General features: G+C 48.6%; 1 protein-coding gene and 1 long non-coding RNA gene across 2 annotated transcripts in view; one reads left to right on the top strand and one right to left on the bottom strand.

The window, feature by feature from the left end:
• The window catches only part of GRIK4 (glutamate ionotropic receptor kainate type subunit 4), a 388,236-nt gene that overhangs the window by 165,808 nt on the left and 204,229 nt on the right, over nucleotides 1-18,199 (bottom strand). Inside the window, exons 6-7 of the mRNA XM_021671204.2 lie at nucleotides 13,346-13,443; nucleotides 8,937-9,102 (exon numbers count right to left, since the gene is read on the bottom strand). Of these exons, the coding sequence (XP_021526879.1) occupies nucleotides 8,937-9,102; nucleotides 13,346-13,443 (264 nt within the window). The remainder of the gene's footprint in view (nucleotides 1-8,936; nucleotides 9,103-13,345; nucleotides 13,444-18,199) is intronic.
• Nucleotides 9,717-17,463, top strand: LOC110568354 (uncharacterized). The gene is made up of 3 exons (XR_002478648.2): nucleotides 9,717-9,871; nucleotides 13,362-13,489; nucleotides 17,330-17,463. It is a non-coding gene; the product is annotated as an uncharacterized LOC110568354 (long non-coding RNA).

Raw genomic sequence — 18,199 nt, 5'->3', positions numbered from 1 at the left:
CCGGGGATGCTTTATTCCTTTACAAATGGCAGGTGCACACAGCTCCCAGGGAAAGAGAGCCCCCCAGATGTCAGATAAACTGGGGATCTTTTCCAATCAATTCCCAGCCTGCTACCCCTTGGAGAGTTCTGCTGTCCTTTAAACAAAGAACAGCATCATTCTCCATCCCATACAACATGCTCTGTGTGCTGAGACGCAGGGCAGGGACAGGGGAGGGGAGGAGGCGGCCAGTCCTCTGGGAGGTCCACATCCCACTCAGAATTGCCTGTCAGTCAGTTGTTTCATTTCCCAACTGGCACAGAACAAAGAGTCCAATGTGGGGACATGAGTGCCAACCCCATCACTGCCAGGCAGGTTACTGTGGCAACGGCCCCACTCCTCTGTGCCTCAGTTTCCTTTTCTGTGGAATTAGGGGAATGACTACATTACAGGGTCATTAAAAGGATGGCAGCTACAAGGGGCTTAGCAAATCTTGTTTCCCACTCACCCCCAACTGCCCTTCACCCTGTCCTCTCCCTGAAACCTTCTCTCCATTCTCCAGTCTCCACTCCCTTCTCACTTCTCCCACCTCTTACAGGATTATCCGACCCACCAAAGATAGACTTGTTTTATTTTTTTTTTTGTCTTTGTTTTTGTTTGAGACAGAATCTTGTTCTGTTGCCAGGCTGGAATGGAGTGCAGTGGCATGATCTGGGCTCACTGCAACCTCCACTTCCAGGGTTCAAGCAATTCCCCTGCCTCAGCCTCCTGAGTAGCTGGGATTACAGGCACGCACCACCACGCCCAGCTAAGTTTTTGTATTTTACTAGAGATGAGGTTTCACCACATTAGCAGGATGGTCTCGATCTCCTGACCTTGTGATCCACCTGCCTCGGCCTCCCAAAGTGCTGGAATTACAGGTGTGAGCCACCGCGCCTGGCTGATAGCCTTGGTTTTAAACCATAGAACGTATTTGAGAGTACATATATGTGCATGTATGTGTATGTGTGTGTGTGTGTGTGTGTGTGTGTGTATTTATAATATACAGTAAATGCATCAATGATTTCAATGTTAGGTAGGGAGCCCACGTCAGACTTCCCTGAACATCCGCAGTGCAGGCAGGGTGCATGGTGCTTGCTGGACTGGAGTGATGCAGAGACTGTGAGGAAAGAAAGTGACTGCATCCTAACAGGTCAGGGGAGCAGCAGCGCCAGGCAGGAACTGTCATCATCTCACTTGAGGAGCAGTGCCTGACTTGAGTGCCTGGCCGGAGGGAGAATGGGAAGGACTGTCATGAGGCAGGCTAGCTCTTGGCAGACTCAAGGACTAAACCCAGGAGTAATGAGGAAATGGAAGTCACATGGAGACAGACTCCAGCTCAACGTAAGGAAGAACCCTTCCTTCATGATGCTGTTGGCTGCCCGTGAGGTAGTGAGTTCCCCATCACTGGAGGCAGTCAAGGAAAGACTGAAGCCCCTCTTGAGGATCATTGTGGAGAGAATTAAACCAGTGGATGGAAAGTAGAACTAGAAAAACACTGACATCTCTCCAGCCCAGAGATCCTCTAGTTTTATGAATCAGAAGAGGATACTTTTTAATTCTCGGCAGTGGAAGAAATTTACATTAGGAAAAGTGTAGTTTAGTTATATTGAGAGAATATTAAGAGTTTTCAGGGCAGTTTGGCATTTTCTTATTGTCATTCTCCTCATCTTTATCTATTTAATGGAACTAAGGGATTCACCAAAGGCAGCTGCTATCACAGGGGTTAAAAGCTGCTCTCTTCCCTACACCCCATCCACTTCCACTCCCACCCTCCTCTCCTTCGGGACCCGTGGCCCAGCAGCAAGACTGCCTGCCTGCCAAGTCTAAGGCTGAGAAGGGCCTAGGGAACCTATTAGCCTTGCTCAGGATGCAGCGGGACGGATCGATGAGAGACTCGGCAGGCAGGCTGTTCTGGGAGGAAGGAGGGAGGCTGGCTGCTGGAAGTAGAACGCAGGGGCCAAAAGGGGTGGGAGGAGGATGTCGAGGCAGGGAAAGGCACAGCCAGGGGTGGACACCTCCACAGGACAAGATCACACCGTGATCTAAGTGATGGGTCTGCAGGGAAAACAGAGGACCCCTGTTGTCAAAAAATATTACAAAAATAAACACCTCTTTCAACCAGCTTCCTGCCCTCTCTACTAGCTGGAGTAGTTCCTTGGTCCTGGACCAGCACTTTTCAACCTTGTGGGAAGTAGCTCATGTAATACTGACCTCAGCAGATTGTGGTGAGGATTTAATGAGATAGTATGAATTCAATATGGCACATAGTGTCCTAAACCTAAACCTTGCCCTTCCCCTTGCCAGGTGCCCATGCCTCAGGATGTGTGGCAGTCGGACCTCTTCCACAGCGCAAACCCTGACTGGAGGGACAAGATGAGGATCCAAGGTGTCCCCTGGTGGGGAAAGGGCACAGAACAAGTTCAAGTTCTGGAACGATGTATTTTATCTGCATCTAAGCTCCGCTCCAGGAACAGGCAGGGAAGGGGACTAGTGGGGCAAGAGGAGGAGAGGGAGAGAGGAGCCAGCTGAGGCTTCTTGCTCCCAGGCAGCCTGCAGGTGGCCGTGCTTGGTCACTGAGGCTGTCTCTTCTAAAATGGCAAGAATGGGTGTGGGAAGACCCCAGCCTCTGTGTTACCATCAGCCTCCTGATTTTAGGATGTGTCTCCAGCTTGGGCCTCAGCTACTGGGGCCAGGCAGGTATCCCTGCTCTGAGAATAAGCTTCACTGTTTCCTAAATTCTTTCACATACACAGTTGGTTTAATCCTCACGACTGCCCTGGGAGGTGGGTGTTATCCCTGAGTAAAGATATAATTGGTGTGGTGGGAGAGAATCAGTGACCAAGATCACAGGGTCACAGGTCCTGGGACAGGCCAGGATCCAAACCCAGCTTATCTGATTCCACATTCTGGTTCCTGATACATGGGATGGTCTCAGTCCTCCTGCACTATAGGAAAGATGGTCCCTCACCTCTGTCTCTTCTTTAGGAAAGCCGGGAGAGAAGGTAGCAAGAATCGTGTGACCTTGAAAACAGAGTTAATCTCTCTTTTCTTCTGCATATAATGAGAATGTTAATAAAGCCCATCTTACATGGTTATCATGAGCTATATGGTTTAAATAAGAGAATCTAAAATTTAAATGAGATAATATAAAAACCCTTAGCATGGTTTTGGGCACGTAGTAAGCGCTCTGCAATGGGAGGACTATGACCTTCCTGGTATCAGCACAGAGCTGCCTGGTGAATTTTGTATCATGATGAGCAAAAGGCCTCCCACAGGGCCTCCTGGGGTCGGCACGGGAAAGGCCTACTACTGTCTTGGTTACTTTTCCAGGGCCTTAGGCATCACTGCCTACTCCCCATCCTCCACCCCGACTGCCACAACCAGAGTTCCAGTAATTAAATGTGGTATTGTGTTCTGGGCCCAGTTACTTTCCCATCTAATTACCCCAACAGACATTATTATTGCACTGTTACACAGGGGGAAATTAAAGCCCAGAGAGGCAGATTGACCTGCTCCATGTCACACAGCTCCCAAGCGGTGGAGCAGCTTGGCTGACTCCAGCATCCTGCGGTTCTCTTTGGCAGCACATCCTCCCCAAGAGCAGGGACTGCCTCGAGATCCAAGTCTGCTCCTCTTCAGCAGCCTGGGCCACGTTTGGTGAACACAGGGCTGGTAGGAGGACAGAGCTGGACCTCGGCTGACTCTTGTTCCTGGGTCTGGCCTTGCCTCATTTGAAAGAGATCAGAGGAAGGAAGGAAAGGAAAACTCATGTGTGCCGAGCATTTCCACGGTGTGGACTCTGTGTTATTCACTCTCCAGGTCTCAACCTATTTAATCCCCTCAGCCATCCTGGGAGGGAGGTTTCACTACTGCCATTTTACAGACAACAGAGGTAGAGGGTAAAGTCACTTTCCTAGCATCTCACCGGTAGCAGATAAGTAGCAGATGTGGGGACACAGGCCATGTAACCACAAAAAGGACATTAAAATATTCAGAAAGAGGTTGGGTGTGGTGGCTCATACCTGTAATCCCAGCATTTTGGGAGGCCAAGATGGGCAGATCACCTGAGGTCAGGAGTTCAAGATTAGCCTGGCCAATCTGGTGAAACCTATCTCTACAAAAATATACAAAAATTAGCTGGGTGTGGCGGTACATGCCTATAATCACAGCTACTTGGGAGTATGAGGCAGGAGAATCACCTGGACCAGACAGTTGTAGGTTCTATTGAGCTGAGATTGAGCCACTGCCCTCCAGCCTGGCTGACAGAGTGACATCCTGTCTCAAAAAAAAGAAAAAAAAATGATTTGAGCCACGTCAGAAGATAGCAGGGAACTACACAGCGTATTAGACCTGTGGCTCTGGGTCCAGCCTGAGGTCAACAGGTAGATCTGCAGCAGAGCTGGGTGATCTGACCAACAGGCCCCGGGCATCCACAGGGGGACTCTCCTTGGAAACCCCCCAGTAGCCAACCCCTCAGGCTCTGTGGGCTACACCCGGAGGGCCACACCTGGGCTGCTCACCACCTTTCCTCCCCCAGCCTCATCAGAAGTAGGCACTTGCAAATGTTCTGACTTTTTTTCCCATTACAGAAAAATAATGTTATGTACAATATCTCTCTACTTGGTCCAAAACTTGCTTATTAAAAATCTCCTTTTGGGAACCAGGAGAATAAGTGGCATGATTCTCCATGGAATTATCTCCGCTATGCTTAATTTTGGTAGCTGGAAAATAGAATTAGATTCTGCTCCTAATTCTACTCACAGCATCTCTCGGCCCTGCATTAATAAGGAAGATGGAAGAGTGTTTCCTTCGGAGCTCTGAGATGCATTTCCCGTCAGTCCCTCATTTTCTCATCCCTTGATTAGATTTTTAATCCTCTTTGCCCTTGAACTTCTGCTCTGCTCCACCTTCCCTCCTCTGGCCCCAGAGGGTGGGGACTGGAGTCCCTCGGCAGCCTCAGTGAGTGAGTTCCAGCAGATTTGTGTTGTGTACCTGCCAAGTCCCCTGGGCTGTGGGCCGGCCCCTGTTGAACCTGGACAGGTACATCTGCTCCAGACCTTGTCTGAGCTTAGCTGTCCTGCACCCATGCTCGAGGGAACAAGGGCCCATGTTGTTCAGATAGACCTCTGCCCTTCACTGGACACCGCGCCTGCCAGGCAGAGCCCACCCTCGAACCACTGCTCTGGGGCTGTTTGTGCAGACCATGAGGGTGGAAGGGGGCCATGAGGGTGGAAAGGAAAGCGCCAGCTTGAGGATCAGAGGACTAAGATAAAGCCTTAGCTTTGCCATGTACCAGCTGTGCGACCTGGTGTCCCTTAATACCTCCAAGACTGTTTTCTCAGTTCTGGAATGACTGGGGAGGAGGGAGGTAAAATGGAGAAACGTTAAGTGAAAGTGCTTTGCCATCTGCACGGAACTGTCTGAATGTCAAGGAATGTCATAATTATAATGGGAAGAGCCCTGGGCTGAGAGGCAACAGTATTAGCATAGTGCTTAGTGTGTAGTAGATGCTTAGCAAACATCTGAGCAACCTGTTTCCCAGAGCCCGGAAAGAGCTGAAGCAGAGGAAACAAGTCTCAGCCTAAAAGCAAGAGAGGTTGCGACTAGACACAAAAATAACTTCATATCAGGTTGCTGAGACGTTGTAGCCAGCGTTGAGGAAGACAGCAGGACAATCTTTGCCTGAAGATATTTGTGGGTGCCTTCTGTCTCTTAACAGCCCTGCTGTGTACATGGAGATACACCAAATTCAGTCCTGCCAAAATGGGCTTGTGGCCGTCAGTTCTAGGAGAGAATCACTGAGCCTGTTACACCATTCAATGGTCCAAGGGCGCCATAGGAGGAGAAGCACCTGCTGGAATGCAGCGCTTCCCACTGTGCTTGAAGTGGGAACATCCTTCAGGCTGTAAGATCAGCATCCTTTTTCAGCTCATGGTCAAATGTATTTGAAAGAAAATGAAGCAAATACCTGTTTTGGCCACAGGACATCTAAGCGTGTCCCTGCTAATGTGTATCGTCAATTTCCTCCACTAGGAGGAAATAGAATGAAGGGCTATCCAAATATTGTTATTATTATTTTTTTTTGCCATAAAACTCTTGGCCCACAAAACACTTATCATCAAAGCAGAGCTGTCATGTAGAACTTTCTGCAATGATGGTGATGTTCTACACTTGCGCTGTCCAACACAGCAGTCACCAGCCACGTGGCTATTGACCACTTAAAATGTAACAAGAGAGACTGAGGAACTGGATTTCTAATTTTACTTAATTTAACGAATTCATATGTACACTTAAATAACCATATGCGGCTTGCGGCTACTGCATGGGTCAATGTAGATCCAGAGGAAACTCATTTGATAAATACAGGTGTAATGGCAATGGTGCCATTCTCTGTGATCCAGAGAATCTGGATTCAAATCCAAGCTCTACCGCCTACCAATTATGAGATTGTAGCCAAACCAAGCTACCTTCTGGGCTTCCCTTTCCTCTTATAGAGCTGAGGGGGTTAGAATCTATGTTCACTGATCTCTTGCCAAGCCCCCTTCATGGAAGCCCGCTGGAGAACTCCAGTGTACCTCAATTCTCTAGGAGTTCAGATTCATCATTTTATCATCTTTTTTTTTTTTTTTTGAAACAGAGTTTCACTCCTGCTACCCAGGCTAGAGTGCAGTGGCATGATCTCAACTCACTGCAACCTCAGCCTCCATGGTTGAGTGATTCTCGTGTCTCAGCCTCCCGAGTAGCTGGGATTACAGGCACGCACCACCATACCCAGCTAATTTTTGTATTTTTAGTAAAGATGGGGTTTCATTATGTTGGCCAGACTGGTCTCAAACTCCTGACGTCAAGTGATCCACCCACCTTGGCCTCCCAAAGTGTTGGGATTACAGGCGTGAGCCACTACACCCATTTTACTGTCTTAATTGTTTTATGACCATAGACCCAGCTTAGTTTTCCATCAATTCTGCTTCATCTTTAAGAACAGAGACTGGATGTTGCTCTTTTATGTCTTACATAGACTGGAAGGGTGCCCAGCAGCCAGGAGATGCTCAAAGATGCCTGTTGACTGCCTGAGTGATGGACTGGATTGCTCTTGAACGCACCCAACTTACTGGTGCCACTCAGGGCTTGCCTGTCGAACAAGGCTTGGGTTCAACTTTCTATCTCCACATCTGAGGGTCCCCAGCTCCTCGAGTCTAATTCCAGTTCCCAACTCCTTTGCCTTTTTCATGGTTCTAAAACCAGTCGTTCCACAAGGGCACACCCATGATGAGAAATGCCTCTCCTCAGAAGACACTCCTAAGAGGAAGACCTTCGAGGGCTCTCAGATGATGCAGGACCCAGTCCATGTTCTTCATCTGTTATAAGGATCTCTGCTCCCTTCCCCAGCCTTTCTTTCCATCTTTATACAGCATGGACTGTAGGCTCCAACCAACTCCCTCTAGACATAGCATCAGGATCTCTGTTTCCCTCTCTTGCTCCTTATCTGGTATGCCCTATCTCTTTTCCCTCCTTTTCTAGATCTCTTTTATCCTTTGAGAGTCAGCTGAAGCCCTGCCCACATCCCAAAGCCTTTCTAGCACCCTATACTCGGGGACCCTCTCCTTCACGACTGGCCACATTGCACATTTGACACTTAGCATAAACCACTCTGGGCCTTCTCAGATCAGTAGCTGGGGCTCTATTTTCTCTGCATCCACTGCAGGGCTCTGGAAAGAGCTTTCCATTTGAAGTAAGAAGGCCCGTATTTGAGTCTGGGTCCTAATGCTTAAGTTGTGTGGCCTTGGGCAAGCCATTTCATCTCCCAGAGTCTCAACTTTATCAACTTTGAAATGGGGAAATCCAACACCTCCAAACCCAATGGGTGGTCACAGCAGAGTTGGAACTCAGTTCTGTGATTTCTTGAGTAGCACAGAGTACATATTCAATAAATCTGTACTGGATGAATGAATTCATCTACATGCCAGGCACAAAGGTCTGGGAAAGTAGGTAGTTCTGACTCTGAACAAAGAGGTGGCTTCTGTACCTGGAGACTGCAGGGATTCCAGGATGCAGGAAGGACTTGAGAAGGCACAGCAGTTCAGAGAAGCCACAGAAAGGAGCCCTAATAAAGATGGAATTGCTTTGCAGTGCAACCCACAAAGACCTGCAGGGTAAGCCCTGGACAGGTGAGCTGCACAGGACACAGGTGCCTGGGGCTCAGGCACTGGGCTCCAGCAGTAGCCAGTGACCAGCACCTGTTTGACCACACGTGGGTGCACAGCTGCTGCCGGGAGCACACAGATGCACAGATTTGCTGGAAGGTGCTGGCTTAAATTAGCTAAATCTCATAAACACTAAATTTATGTCACAAATTGTCTGAGAGTCATAGAAAACACATTTTCAAAACCTGCATTTGCTAAAAAATGCTTTATCAGGAATTGACCTTGGACCTTTTTCCATCAGCAAAACTTGCTCTCCAGGGGAAGAAGCTCTTCAACCTATCAAGTAAAAATGCATCCAATTTTATATGTTCCCTCTCTCTCTTTTTGTATCTCCTTAACAATGAAGCTGAGAATGTGGGAATTGAGTTTACAGATGCAAAAAGGCTTGGCAGTTGGCCAGTCTCCTTGTAACCTAGTTCCCCTCTGTTCCACTCATGCCCAGGGAGTCCTGGCAAAGAGTACTCCTGGATGGACTCCCTCCTCATCTCTCTCTCTCCTTCTCTCTCTCACTATTTTTCTCTTTCTGTCTCTTTCACACACACACACACACACACACACACACACACACACACACACACACGGATACATGGGCATGGGAATGCTCCAACCCACTGGTTATCTGAAGGAAGTCTCCCCTTTTTGGAGGGCACAGGGAATCAGGGCGAAATCAACAAGACCAGACTAGGGTGGAGCCAGCCTGGGGAAACTTACATTCTGCTTTGGCACAGATGAGGCAGGCAGTGGTGCAGTTGAAGAAGTTCAGGATCCCAGCTACAGCCACACTGATGTCGGTGTTGCTGGGGTGGAGGTTCAGGGTTGTGAATCTCTGGAACTGGAACTTGACAAACTCCTCTGGGGCCACTTTGAAGTGAGGGACCTGGCAAGAGGAGCAGAAACGGACAGCAGGGAGAATCCAGGTGGGTGAAAAAGAAAGAAAGAGGGATGAGTGAGCTGAGGCTGCAGAGGACGGGTTCTTTTATGTAACACCTTCACCAGACACCAAAGAGGGAAGGAGCTCCCAGGCCACCCACTCCGTGGGAGAGATGACATCCCTGATGACGCTTCGAAGAAGCCCCAGGACAGAAACCATTTGTCCAGAGACCTGGATGAATGCACTGTGGGTCTGCAAGCTGGGGTGTGTGGCCCTGAGAAGGCAAAAGAATCCATCTTTATTCTCAGAGGAACTGCCTGAAGCTGGGCAGAGAGACAGTTGGCTCTTAAAAGCATAATCCTTAGAATATTTTATTTATAGTTAATACATCAGAGCAGAGATGGCAGAAAGAAAAATTGCTACCCTGGAACTAAGAGAAGAGTCCCTTCAGCCCAGCCCAACCAACAGCCCAGCTCCCAACAAACTTCAGTGGGGGATGCCCAGGGAGAGGAAACGGGCGGGGATGGGCTCCTGTACAGACATGCACTCAGAGGAAGGAAGCCCTGAAGGCTGAGGAACCACCTAGAGAACCTCCGAACACAGCCAAGTAAAGTAAATAAATACCTGCCTTGGCTTCATTAGGACAGTGTCAGCTTCCCTCTACATCTATTACTGACATTTCCAGGAGCCCCTGCCCTGCCTTCTGCCTCTCTTCTCCCAGGAAAAGATCTTAAGAGGCTGTGATGGCTGCTTTATTGGCGGCTTAGGCTATTTGGTAGGTAATAGGAAAGTTAAAATGTAATAATCTGCTATCCACCTTGATTTTATTCTGCCACCCTCACCCCTGGTGCCCAGAGCTGAGAGAGCTGAAGCTGAGTATCAATTTGTACAGTTGTTAAGGCAAGTAAGATCGATAGTTGACAGCAGGAGGAACTTCCTGGGGGTGAGTGGATTGGCTTCCAGAACGGATTATTCAGAAATGACAGAAGAAGTCTTCTCTGCCTGCCCTGGCCCAGAACGTATCCTGCCAGGAGTCTGGGAAGATGTTGGGATGGTCTCTGTAGGATTCTCCTACTTTATCCTTTTACATTTCTGGGAGAAGTCAGCTGGAGACCAGAGCTCCTCTGAGACTGAGGTGGAAGGAGGATAGAGATTTAGCAGAAACTAGGGAGAAAATTTCTGTATTCGGCTAGGATTAGCTTTGAACCATAGGGAGAGGGCAACCAGTATTTTCCAGTAGAAACTGAAAAATGCAGAATGGGGAAGGGCCTGGTGAGTTATGAAAGGCAATTCTAAAGAGTGAAATTGATCTGTGCCATAAGGGATCTTTCTTCCTGCTTGTATTTTGAGTCCCATCCACTCTGTCTAAAGTGAATACAAACACACCTCGAAAGGAAAAGGTCACAAAGGGGCAAGATAGAGGAGAAGGCCAGACAGGGGCAGGGTAGCCTGGCTGGCTGCTTTGAATGTTAGAGCACCTCTGACCAAGGACGTCCCTATGTAACCCTCTAACCTACCAGATTCCATTAGCAGCTAGCCCAATAGAGCACAACCCATTAGCACCCCCTGGTACTGTGGAGCCCTTGGAGACACCATGAATCCACGGATCTTAGAGATGAATGGGAAGGACTCAGAAAGGTGATGAACAAATGGGTTTTGGAGTCTACAGACGGGTTTGCATCGAGGTTCTGCTGTGTGATTTTCAGGCAAACCACTTAACTTGTCTAAACATCATTAAAATGGAGATAACCACAGGTGCATCTTAGAGCTTCGGGAGGATAAAATGAGAAGCTGTGTGTAGAGTATACAATAGCTCAGTACCTAACACATAATAAGTGCTTGGGCAATGCTCTTTCTCCTTCCCTTTTCCTTCCTCCACAAATGTGGGACTCCCACAAAGCTCTTGGAGTTGTGTGTACAGCAGGTGAGGGCTGAGGAAGGGGAGCTGATGTGACCAGCACAGTCTCCTTGAAGCCCACTGGGCTCTGCTGGGTCCAGGCAGGGATGGCCCAGCCCAGTCCTGGTCCTGTGGCTCCCTCTCTAGGACAAAGATAGATCTATACTCAATGTACAATTGCAGATGTATCCCAGGAAGCCATCATGGAGGTGTGTGGGGGACAAGAAGAGGTGAGCAGAATGGAGAGGGGAGCAGCGAGGCAGAAGGCAGCAAGCCACGAGGGCTGCAGAGATGTCAGCAGCATTTAAAGGAATGGACTCCTGGGTGAGGACTCCATTGCTTTTCCCTGGAGCTGGGGAGAATCAGCATAAGGCAGTTCAGCCTCATAAAACATTAAAATAAATGCATAATCTGAGCAGAGAGGAAAGGTTGCTCTAGAAGGAACATAACCAGACAAAGGCAGGTAAGCGTCTGGCCACTCCCAGAGCAGTGTAGTCTGGCTGGCTGGTCTGGCACAGGGGCGGAGGAGTTGGCTGCAGATCAGGGACTTGGCCTCTGGCCTGAAATGCCAGACAGGGTTAAGGGATATGTTGGCTGAGATGAAATAGCCCCTGAACCCAAGAGGGGGCCATGCTGGAGTGGGGCTTAGGGGAGGGCTGTGATGCAAAGACAGCGTGACGGAGGAGGAGGGAGAGAGGAGGAAAGAAAAAGAGGAAGCAGAAGAGACAAGATGGAGAGCTGAAGTCTTGGCAGCCCCATCTGGTGAAGATCAGAGCCACTGCTAGAATAATGACCAGCCATAGATTTGAGCTGTTTCTCAGAGCGCGGCAAGAAAGATGTAAATTACACATGAGGCCCTAACTTCCTGGGCCAAGGCCTGGGAGAGGCTGGGAGGGACCTAGAAAGACAGAGCTCCTTTGTGGCCTGGGCTGGCCTCAGAGTTATCTTTGAGGATCTGTGAGGGGGAAGAGGATGAGGACTTGTCAGCCCCACATAAGAAGGCTCGGGAGCACAGTCTACAGAGAGAAGTCCAGCTACCAGAAGAGCAGCACCAACGCAGCCAAGACTAGGATTGCGGCACTTAAATGTGCACACAGTTCTGAGAGTGGGCTCATAAAATCGGGAAATAAATATTCTGCCCAAAGCCTCAGGGACTCACTGAGCCATGGATCATAAGAGACAGTGGTGGCATCAGAAGGGTAGGCTCCCAGCAGGCGTGGGGTGGGCAGAGGCCTGTCTGCCACTCCTGCCCTGGCAGGGGCGGCTCACTGAGGAGACATCCAGTCCCTTCTGCAGCAAGTGCCCCTCCTATTTCTAAGAACTGGGTCCTCCTGAGACTAGAGCTTCTGGAAGGCTGAACCTCCAGGCCTCTAGGGCAGAGGCGAGACTGAGCCTTCCTTCCGTGTCTCTCACCCCACCCCCACCCAGCTCCTGACCTCATGCCTGACCACCAAGCTCCATCTGCCCCCTAAGGACCTGGCAGGAAGGCCCTTGGGATGGACAGGGGCTAAGGGATCACTTTCTCACTATCTCCCGAGGATATATCTGAAAGGGAAAGATTGATGGATCCAGGAAGGACCAGGAAAGATGCCAGCAGGAGACAGAATCTCTGAATTTCCGAGCCTGTCTTCTCTGGGGAAAAAGGAGGGGGAGAGTTTTCAGAATAGGGAGGGGGACAGTCACTCTGAAACTTGTCCCCTGCCACTTTTCTTCTCTCATGGAAACAGAACTAGAGAAAATGGACTCAACACTTTGAAACTGGAGAGCCTGCAGTTCAAGTCACATCTGAGGAAGAATGCGCTGCTTGAAGAAGCAAACACTGGAATTGATGAATGAGGAAGAAAGCAAGAGAAAATCTCTTTTCTAGAGAACTTATATGACAGAGGCTTTCAGACTTTATTTTAGCAATAAAATGTAGCAATGCCTTCCCCCAAAGACATTCTTCCCCAGAATCCCGATATGTAAACAGATAACCACGGAGCTGCTCACGTGGACACTAGTGTGGACGCTCGGACTTCTGCCCACTCGGCCTGCCGTGCCCACCACCCTCTCCAGCCTCTCCCTCTACCCACCACCACCAAGAGGCCGCTGGGGGCACCATCATGGGACCCTAAGACAGGAGGAGCTCCACTTCAAATTCCTGCTGTCAAACACCTTCTCTGAGACACCTCCATCCAAACATCCTGGAACGGGGAAGCCCCCTGCTGCTGTATTTGTATTTATGTTGTTGTTATTAATGACACCAACCCGGCCTTGACAGGCTCTTCCAGCCCTTAAGAATCACCAGTATCTTTGGACCCTGGGCATAGGCTCCAGCGCACAGATATTCCCCCTGCCCCACCTCACACTCACCTCCTTCTCTCCACAGATGTTGCTGATGATGGAGCTGGAGGCTGGGCTGGACGATGGCCCGAGGACAGCAACCACCCCCTTGGGGAGGATCTGACACACTGCAGCCGGCGGCAGGGACAGGGAAAGAAGCAAGGCACTCATCAGGTCGAGCTGGGGCCACGGCCCAGTCCTCTCCTCGTCACCCGCTGTCCCTCACCTCCTGCCCTCCCCAGGCCCCTGCTCCAACCCTTCCAAACCCAGAGTCTCTCCTTCTCCCCTGGACGACTGGGCTCCAGGACAGTTTTATTGGAGTTTATGGGCAGCATTAAATGAGGAAATGACCCAGGTTATGACAACATACGGCCACAGCCAACAGCGTGTATAAATTGTCTGGACTGTCACCGAAGGACATTGGCTAATGGAGTAAACCTGCAGATTCGGTCCCGCGGCCTGGCCTGGCCTGGGGCGGGGTAGGGGGAGCCCCAGCACAGCTGCTGTATTAGTCTCCCCAAATATAAAGAGAGTCTAGGAGGAGGAAGGCAGGCAGGCAGAGGGCGGAAGGAGGGCAATGATGACACAGACAGGAAGAGAGCAGATGCAGCTAAAGTCAAAGGCAGTTGGGGAAAGAGAAGAGGAAGAAAATGGGAGGCAGGGAGAGAGAGCAAGAGGCAGAAAGGAGTCTCATCTGGCAACACCCCCGCCATTCACTTCACCCCAAAGCCCGGCATGTTCTCTCCCCAAGGCAGGGCAGGCCCCGTCCTGACTGACCAGCATGCTTGGGATCTGGCCTTCCCTCCTGGACTCTGAACACTTGCTCACCTGTCCGGGATCAGCTCCAACACCGCCTTCTCCTTAGACCTTCCTGGGTTTATTTATTTATGTATTTATTTCCTGAGATGGAGTCTTGCTCTGTCGCCCAGGCTGGAGTGCAATGGTGCAATCTCAGCTCACTGCAACCTCGTCTTTTGGATTCCAGCGATTCTCCTGCCTCAGCCACCTGAGTAACTGGGATCACAGGCGCTTGCCACCATGCCTGGCTAATTTTTGTATTTTTAGTAGCGACGAAGTTTCACCATGTTGGCTGGGCTGACCTCAAGTGATCCGCCTTGCCTTGGCCTCCCAAAGTGCTAGGATTATAGGTGTGAGCCACCGGGTCAGCCAGGGTTCCTTTAGATGGAATTAACCCTGCCTCGGGCTCCCAAGGCCTTGGGTTCATGCCTCTAGTCTAAGACGCTGTGTCTATTTCAGTTTGTTGTTGAGAACTCTCCTCTCACTAGATTTGAAACCTCTTAAAGATAGGAAGTGAGCCACATTTATCTTCCAATCCCCACTTTTCATCTCCTCAGTGGCCAGCACAATGTCTTCTAGATGGTAGGAGCCCACTTCAGATTTGTTGAGTGAATGTGTGAAGGAATGGGACATGTAATCAGAAGAGGGGAAGAGAATCTAAGATTTTGACATGCTAGAGACTGAGAAAGGAAGGACGGGAGAAAGAGGGAAACACAGGGAGAGAGGACAGGAGAGAATTCTCAGTGCGCACACTGTGGTTTCAGAGCCAAGGAGCCAGCCCTCGGAAAATGCAACTGAGGTTCCCCGCTGCATCCTTGTCTGCAAAACGCAAGGCTTAACTCCATGCATATTTTCTTCCGACTTGTATTAGGAGTCAGACAGAGCAATTTCCCAGGGGTAGGAACTGAGGTTAAGGGACTAGTACAAGATTTCTGGTTGAGCCAGCTGCAAAGCCACTCCTGCCACCTGGATGCTCTTTCTCCTGGGTTAGAATCCAACACAGCCAGGTGATATCCTGAACAGGGCACAGGCAGCAAGGCAGAAGACCAGGGTTCGAATCCCAGCACTGCAGTTTACCATATGAACTATAGATCTCAGAGTCTTCTCTTAGCCTCTGGCTTGGGCAGGCATCCCACAACATCCCAAATATCAGCTGGCTGAGATGCTGCGGGTAAAGGGCACCTGAGGAGGACCCATCAGTAGTAAATCTGGCACAAGTAGTGATGTTCAGGCTTTATCTCTGAAGAGCCTCTCCAAAGTCTAAGCTATTTCCATGTGAGTTATCTCACGTGACCTCAGCCACCTTAACTCTTACAGCCTGCTAGGTGTTTCAAGTTCATCATCCCATCAGACCCCTACAAATGCCCCAGAGGAGTGGGGTTTTATCTCCTGAGTTTACTGGTAAAGACACAGCACCCTAGAGATGTGAAGTACCTCTGCTCTGGTCACACACCTGATCAAGGCCAGAGCTGGCCTTTGGATTCAAGTCTCTTGACCCGCATCCAGGGTTCATGCTCCTCTGTCATAGCCACTTATTTTGTCTGCACTGCGCCCTGCACCAGCCACTCCTATACCCAGCTCTTCTCAGCCTCTTACAGTGGAGGCTCCCCCGAGCCACCTCATCTACTGAATCCACCTTACCCAAGGTCACCATGACCTGTTATCCCTTCTTATCCTGTTCTCTTTTTGCAGCACTTGTTCTGATTGCATTGTTCTTTAGAATGTCCTAACACCGTCCAACCCGGATTCTCCTCCAGTTCTCTGGTCAGTCTTTCTCTCATTGGTGACTCCTCTTCCTTCTCCCACCCACTAAATTCAGACTTTACCCATGATTCATTCTTCCTGGGCCATTTTACCATTGCCTACGGCCTCCACCCTTGTCTCTACCCACATGACCCGGCACTCTCACCTATGTGCTGGGTTACAAAGTCAAGTTCAGCCACCTCCTGGAACACGCCCTCTGGCATCTCACACTCAGCCCTGTAAGAGCTTGGAGTCTGACGCACGGCCGTCTGGGTTTGAGTCTCCATCACTTACTAGCTGTGGGACCTTGAGCAAATTACCAAACCTCTGGGTCTGTTTTCTCATCTATGAGACACTAACAGCACCTCTCTCATAAGGTTGCTGTGAGAATTAAAGTGAATTAATACTTAACACTTACAATCGTACCCGACGTGCTACACGACCCTTTTCTTCTTATCCTCACCATATCAGATTTGTTATATATTTTTCACAATCTGATTGGATCTTCATACCTCTATGAAGAACATTCATTGTTATCTCTACTTTACGGCTGGGAATACTGAGGCCTAGAAAGTTTAGGTAACTTGTTCAAGATCACACAGGTAATAAAAGGTCGGAGTGGGCTTGAACGTGGAGACCCACCTGGCACCAAGGCCAGTGAACTTACTCACTCTACTTTACCCCTCTTAGCTCGTCCAGCTCAAAGCCACGGTCATCGTTGCTCTTTCTTGCCTTCCCTCACTATAGCTGTTCACTCACTTTACCAGCCAGGGGCCAGATTCCGACCACCTGACCTGCTCACACCCTGCCAGTCCTTCCTTCCTACGACCACTGCCACGATTCCAGGTCAACCCCACTTTATGACCTGTCCTCCTAAGGCATCTCTCTGTCTCCAGGATTCTTCATTTCCAATCCATTCTTTAAATGGTGGGGCGAATTATAGTCCTAAAACATAGATCAGAGTGCTCCTCCAAGGCAGGGAACCTGTCATATTTACGTCTGTGTCCTCCATACTTAGAACAAGGCCTGACTCAGAGTTATATGCCCAATAAACAGTTGCTGAACCACCCTGAAGCCCACTCAACACCTTCCATGGAAAATTGGAAATAAACTAAATGTATAATCATAAGGGAATGCTATATAAAATGTAGGTTGGATGCCCAAATGGAACATTATTTAGGCATTTAAAATACTTGTGAATGGTTTGTAATAGTATTAAAAATATTTATGTAATAATATTAAGAGATGGAAGCAGAATATAAAATTATATGTATATCTATATGAAGGCTACAACTTAGCGAATACAGAGAATAGTTATACATTGAGGAATGATTATGAGATGATGTTATTAAAGACAACATTTACTGAGTGTTAATTATGGCCTATTCGAAGCACTCTTATGGGAACTGACTTATTTAATTCCCAAAACAACTTGATGAAATAGGTACTATTACTGTCATTCTCATTTTACAGATACAAAAACAAGACAGAAAAATTGAAGAGCAGAGTCAAGATTCAACAGCTCCATCCATTACCCCAGGGACCAGTCCCTTAACCACTGTACCACACAGCCAGCCCCAGCAAATGGCAATTAACTGGGATGTTTGTAGATTGCCTTGGCAATTGGAACACTGAGTTATTTTCTTCCCTTTTTTCATTTCACTACTTTCTATAATGAGCATGTATTCCTTTTTATAACATATTATAAAAAATACAATGCTATAATAAAAGCATTCTTCTGATGAGCAAGTAGAATTCGAGAGACTCTGGTCTCCTTAAGGTCCTGTCTTTGCAGCCCCTTCTCCCACTGTGCCATCCCCCGTTGCATGCCAGTTTACCTAGAACATACTCTGTACGTATTTTCCTGCCTGATCCTGTTCCCAAATGATGATCTCTAGACTAGGGGTTCTTAACCTGTAGCCTGGGTCTGTGGAGAGAAGTCAGGGGTCTGTGAACACTTGGCGGGGGCGGATTACATCATTCTTTTCTCTAACCCCTAAGTGAAATGTAGCATTTCCTTACATTTTGAATATAGGCAATGAAAATAGCACCTGTGACTGTTTCCCACAGAAATCACCATGTTTTCACGTCACCCTACAGTGCTAACGATATCTTGAAATACCAGCTATATTCATTATTACTTCACAATTATGGTAGCAGTTAGACTCGATGCAGGGCTTGGCTATCTAATACATTAATGAAGAAGTACATATATTAGTATATCACTATTAAAATATAACTGCATTTCCATATAACTGGTTTCCATGGTCATTCTATCCATTTTATTGGATTTTTGTTTTTTATTTTCTACCCTTTATTAATAAATATGTTTTTATTCATTTA

This window comes from Aotus nancymaae, unplaced genomic scaffold (assembly GCF_030222135.1).
Source record: "Aotus nancymaae isolate 86718 unplaced genomic scaffold, 86718_ANA_hifiasm-v0.15.2.pri h1tg000012l, whole genome shotgun sequence".
NCBI lineage: Eukaryota > Metazoa > Chordata > Mammalia > Primates > Aotidae > Aotus > Aotus nancymaae.
This window is presented reverse-complemented; position numbering and strand designations above follow the sequence as displayed.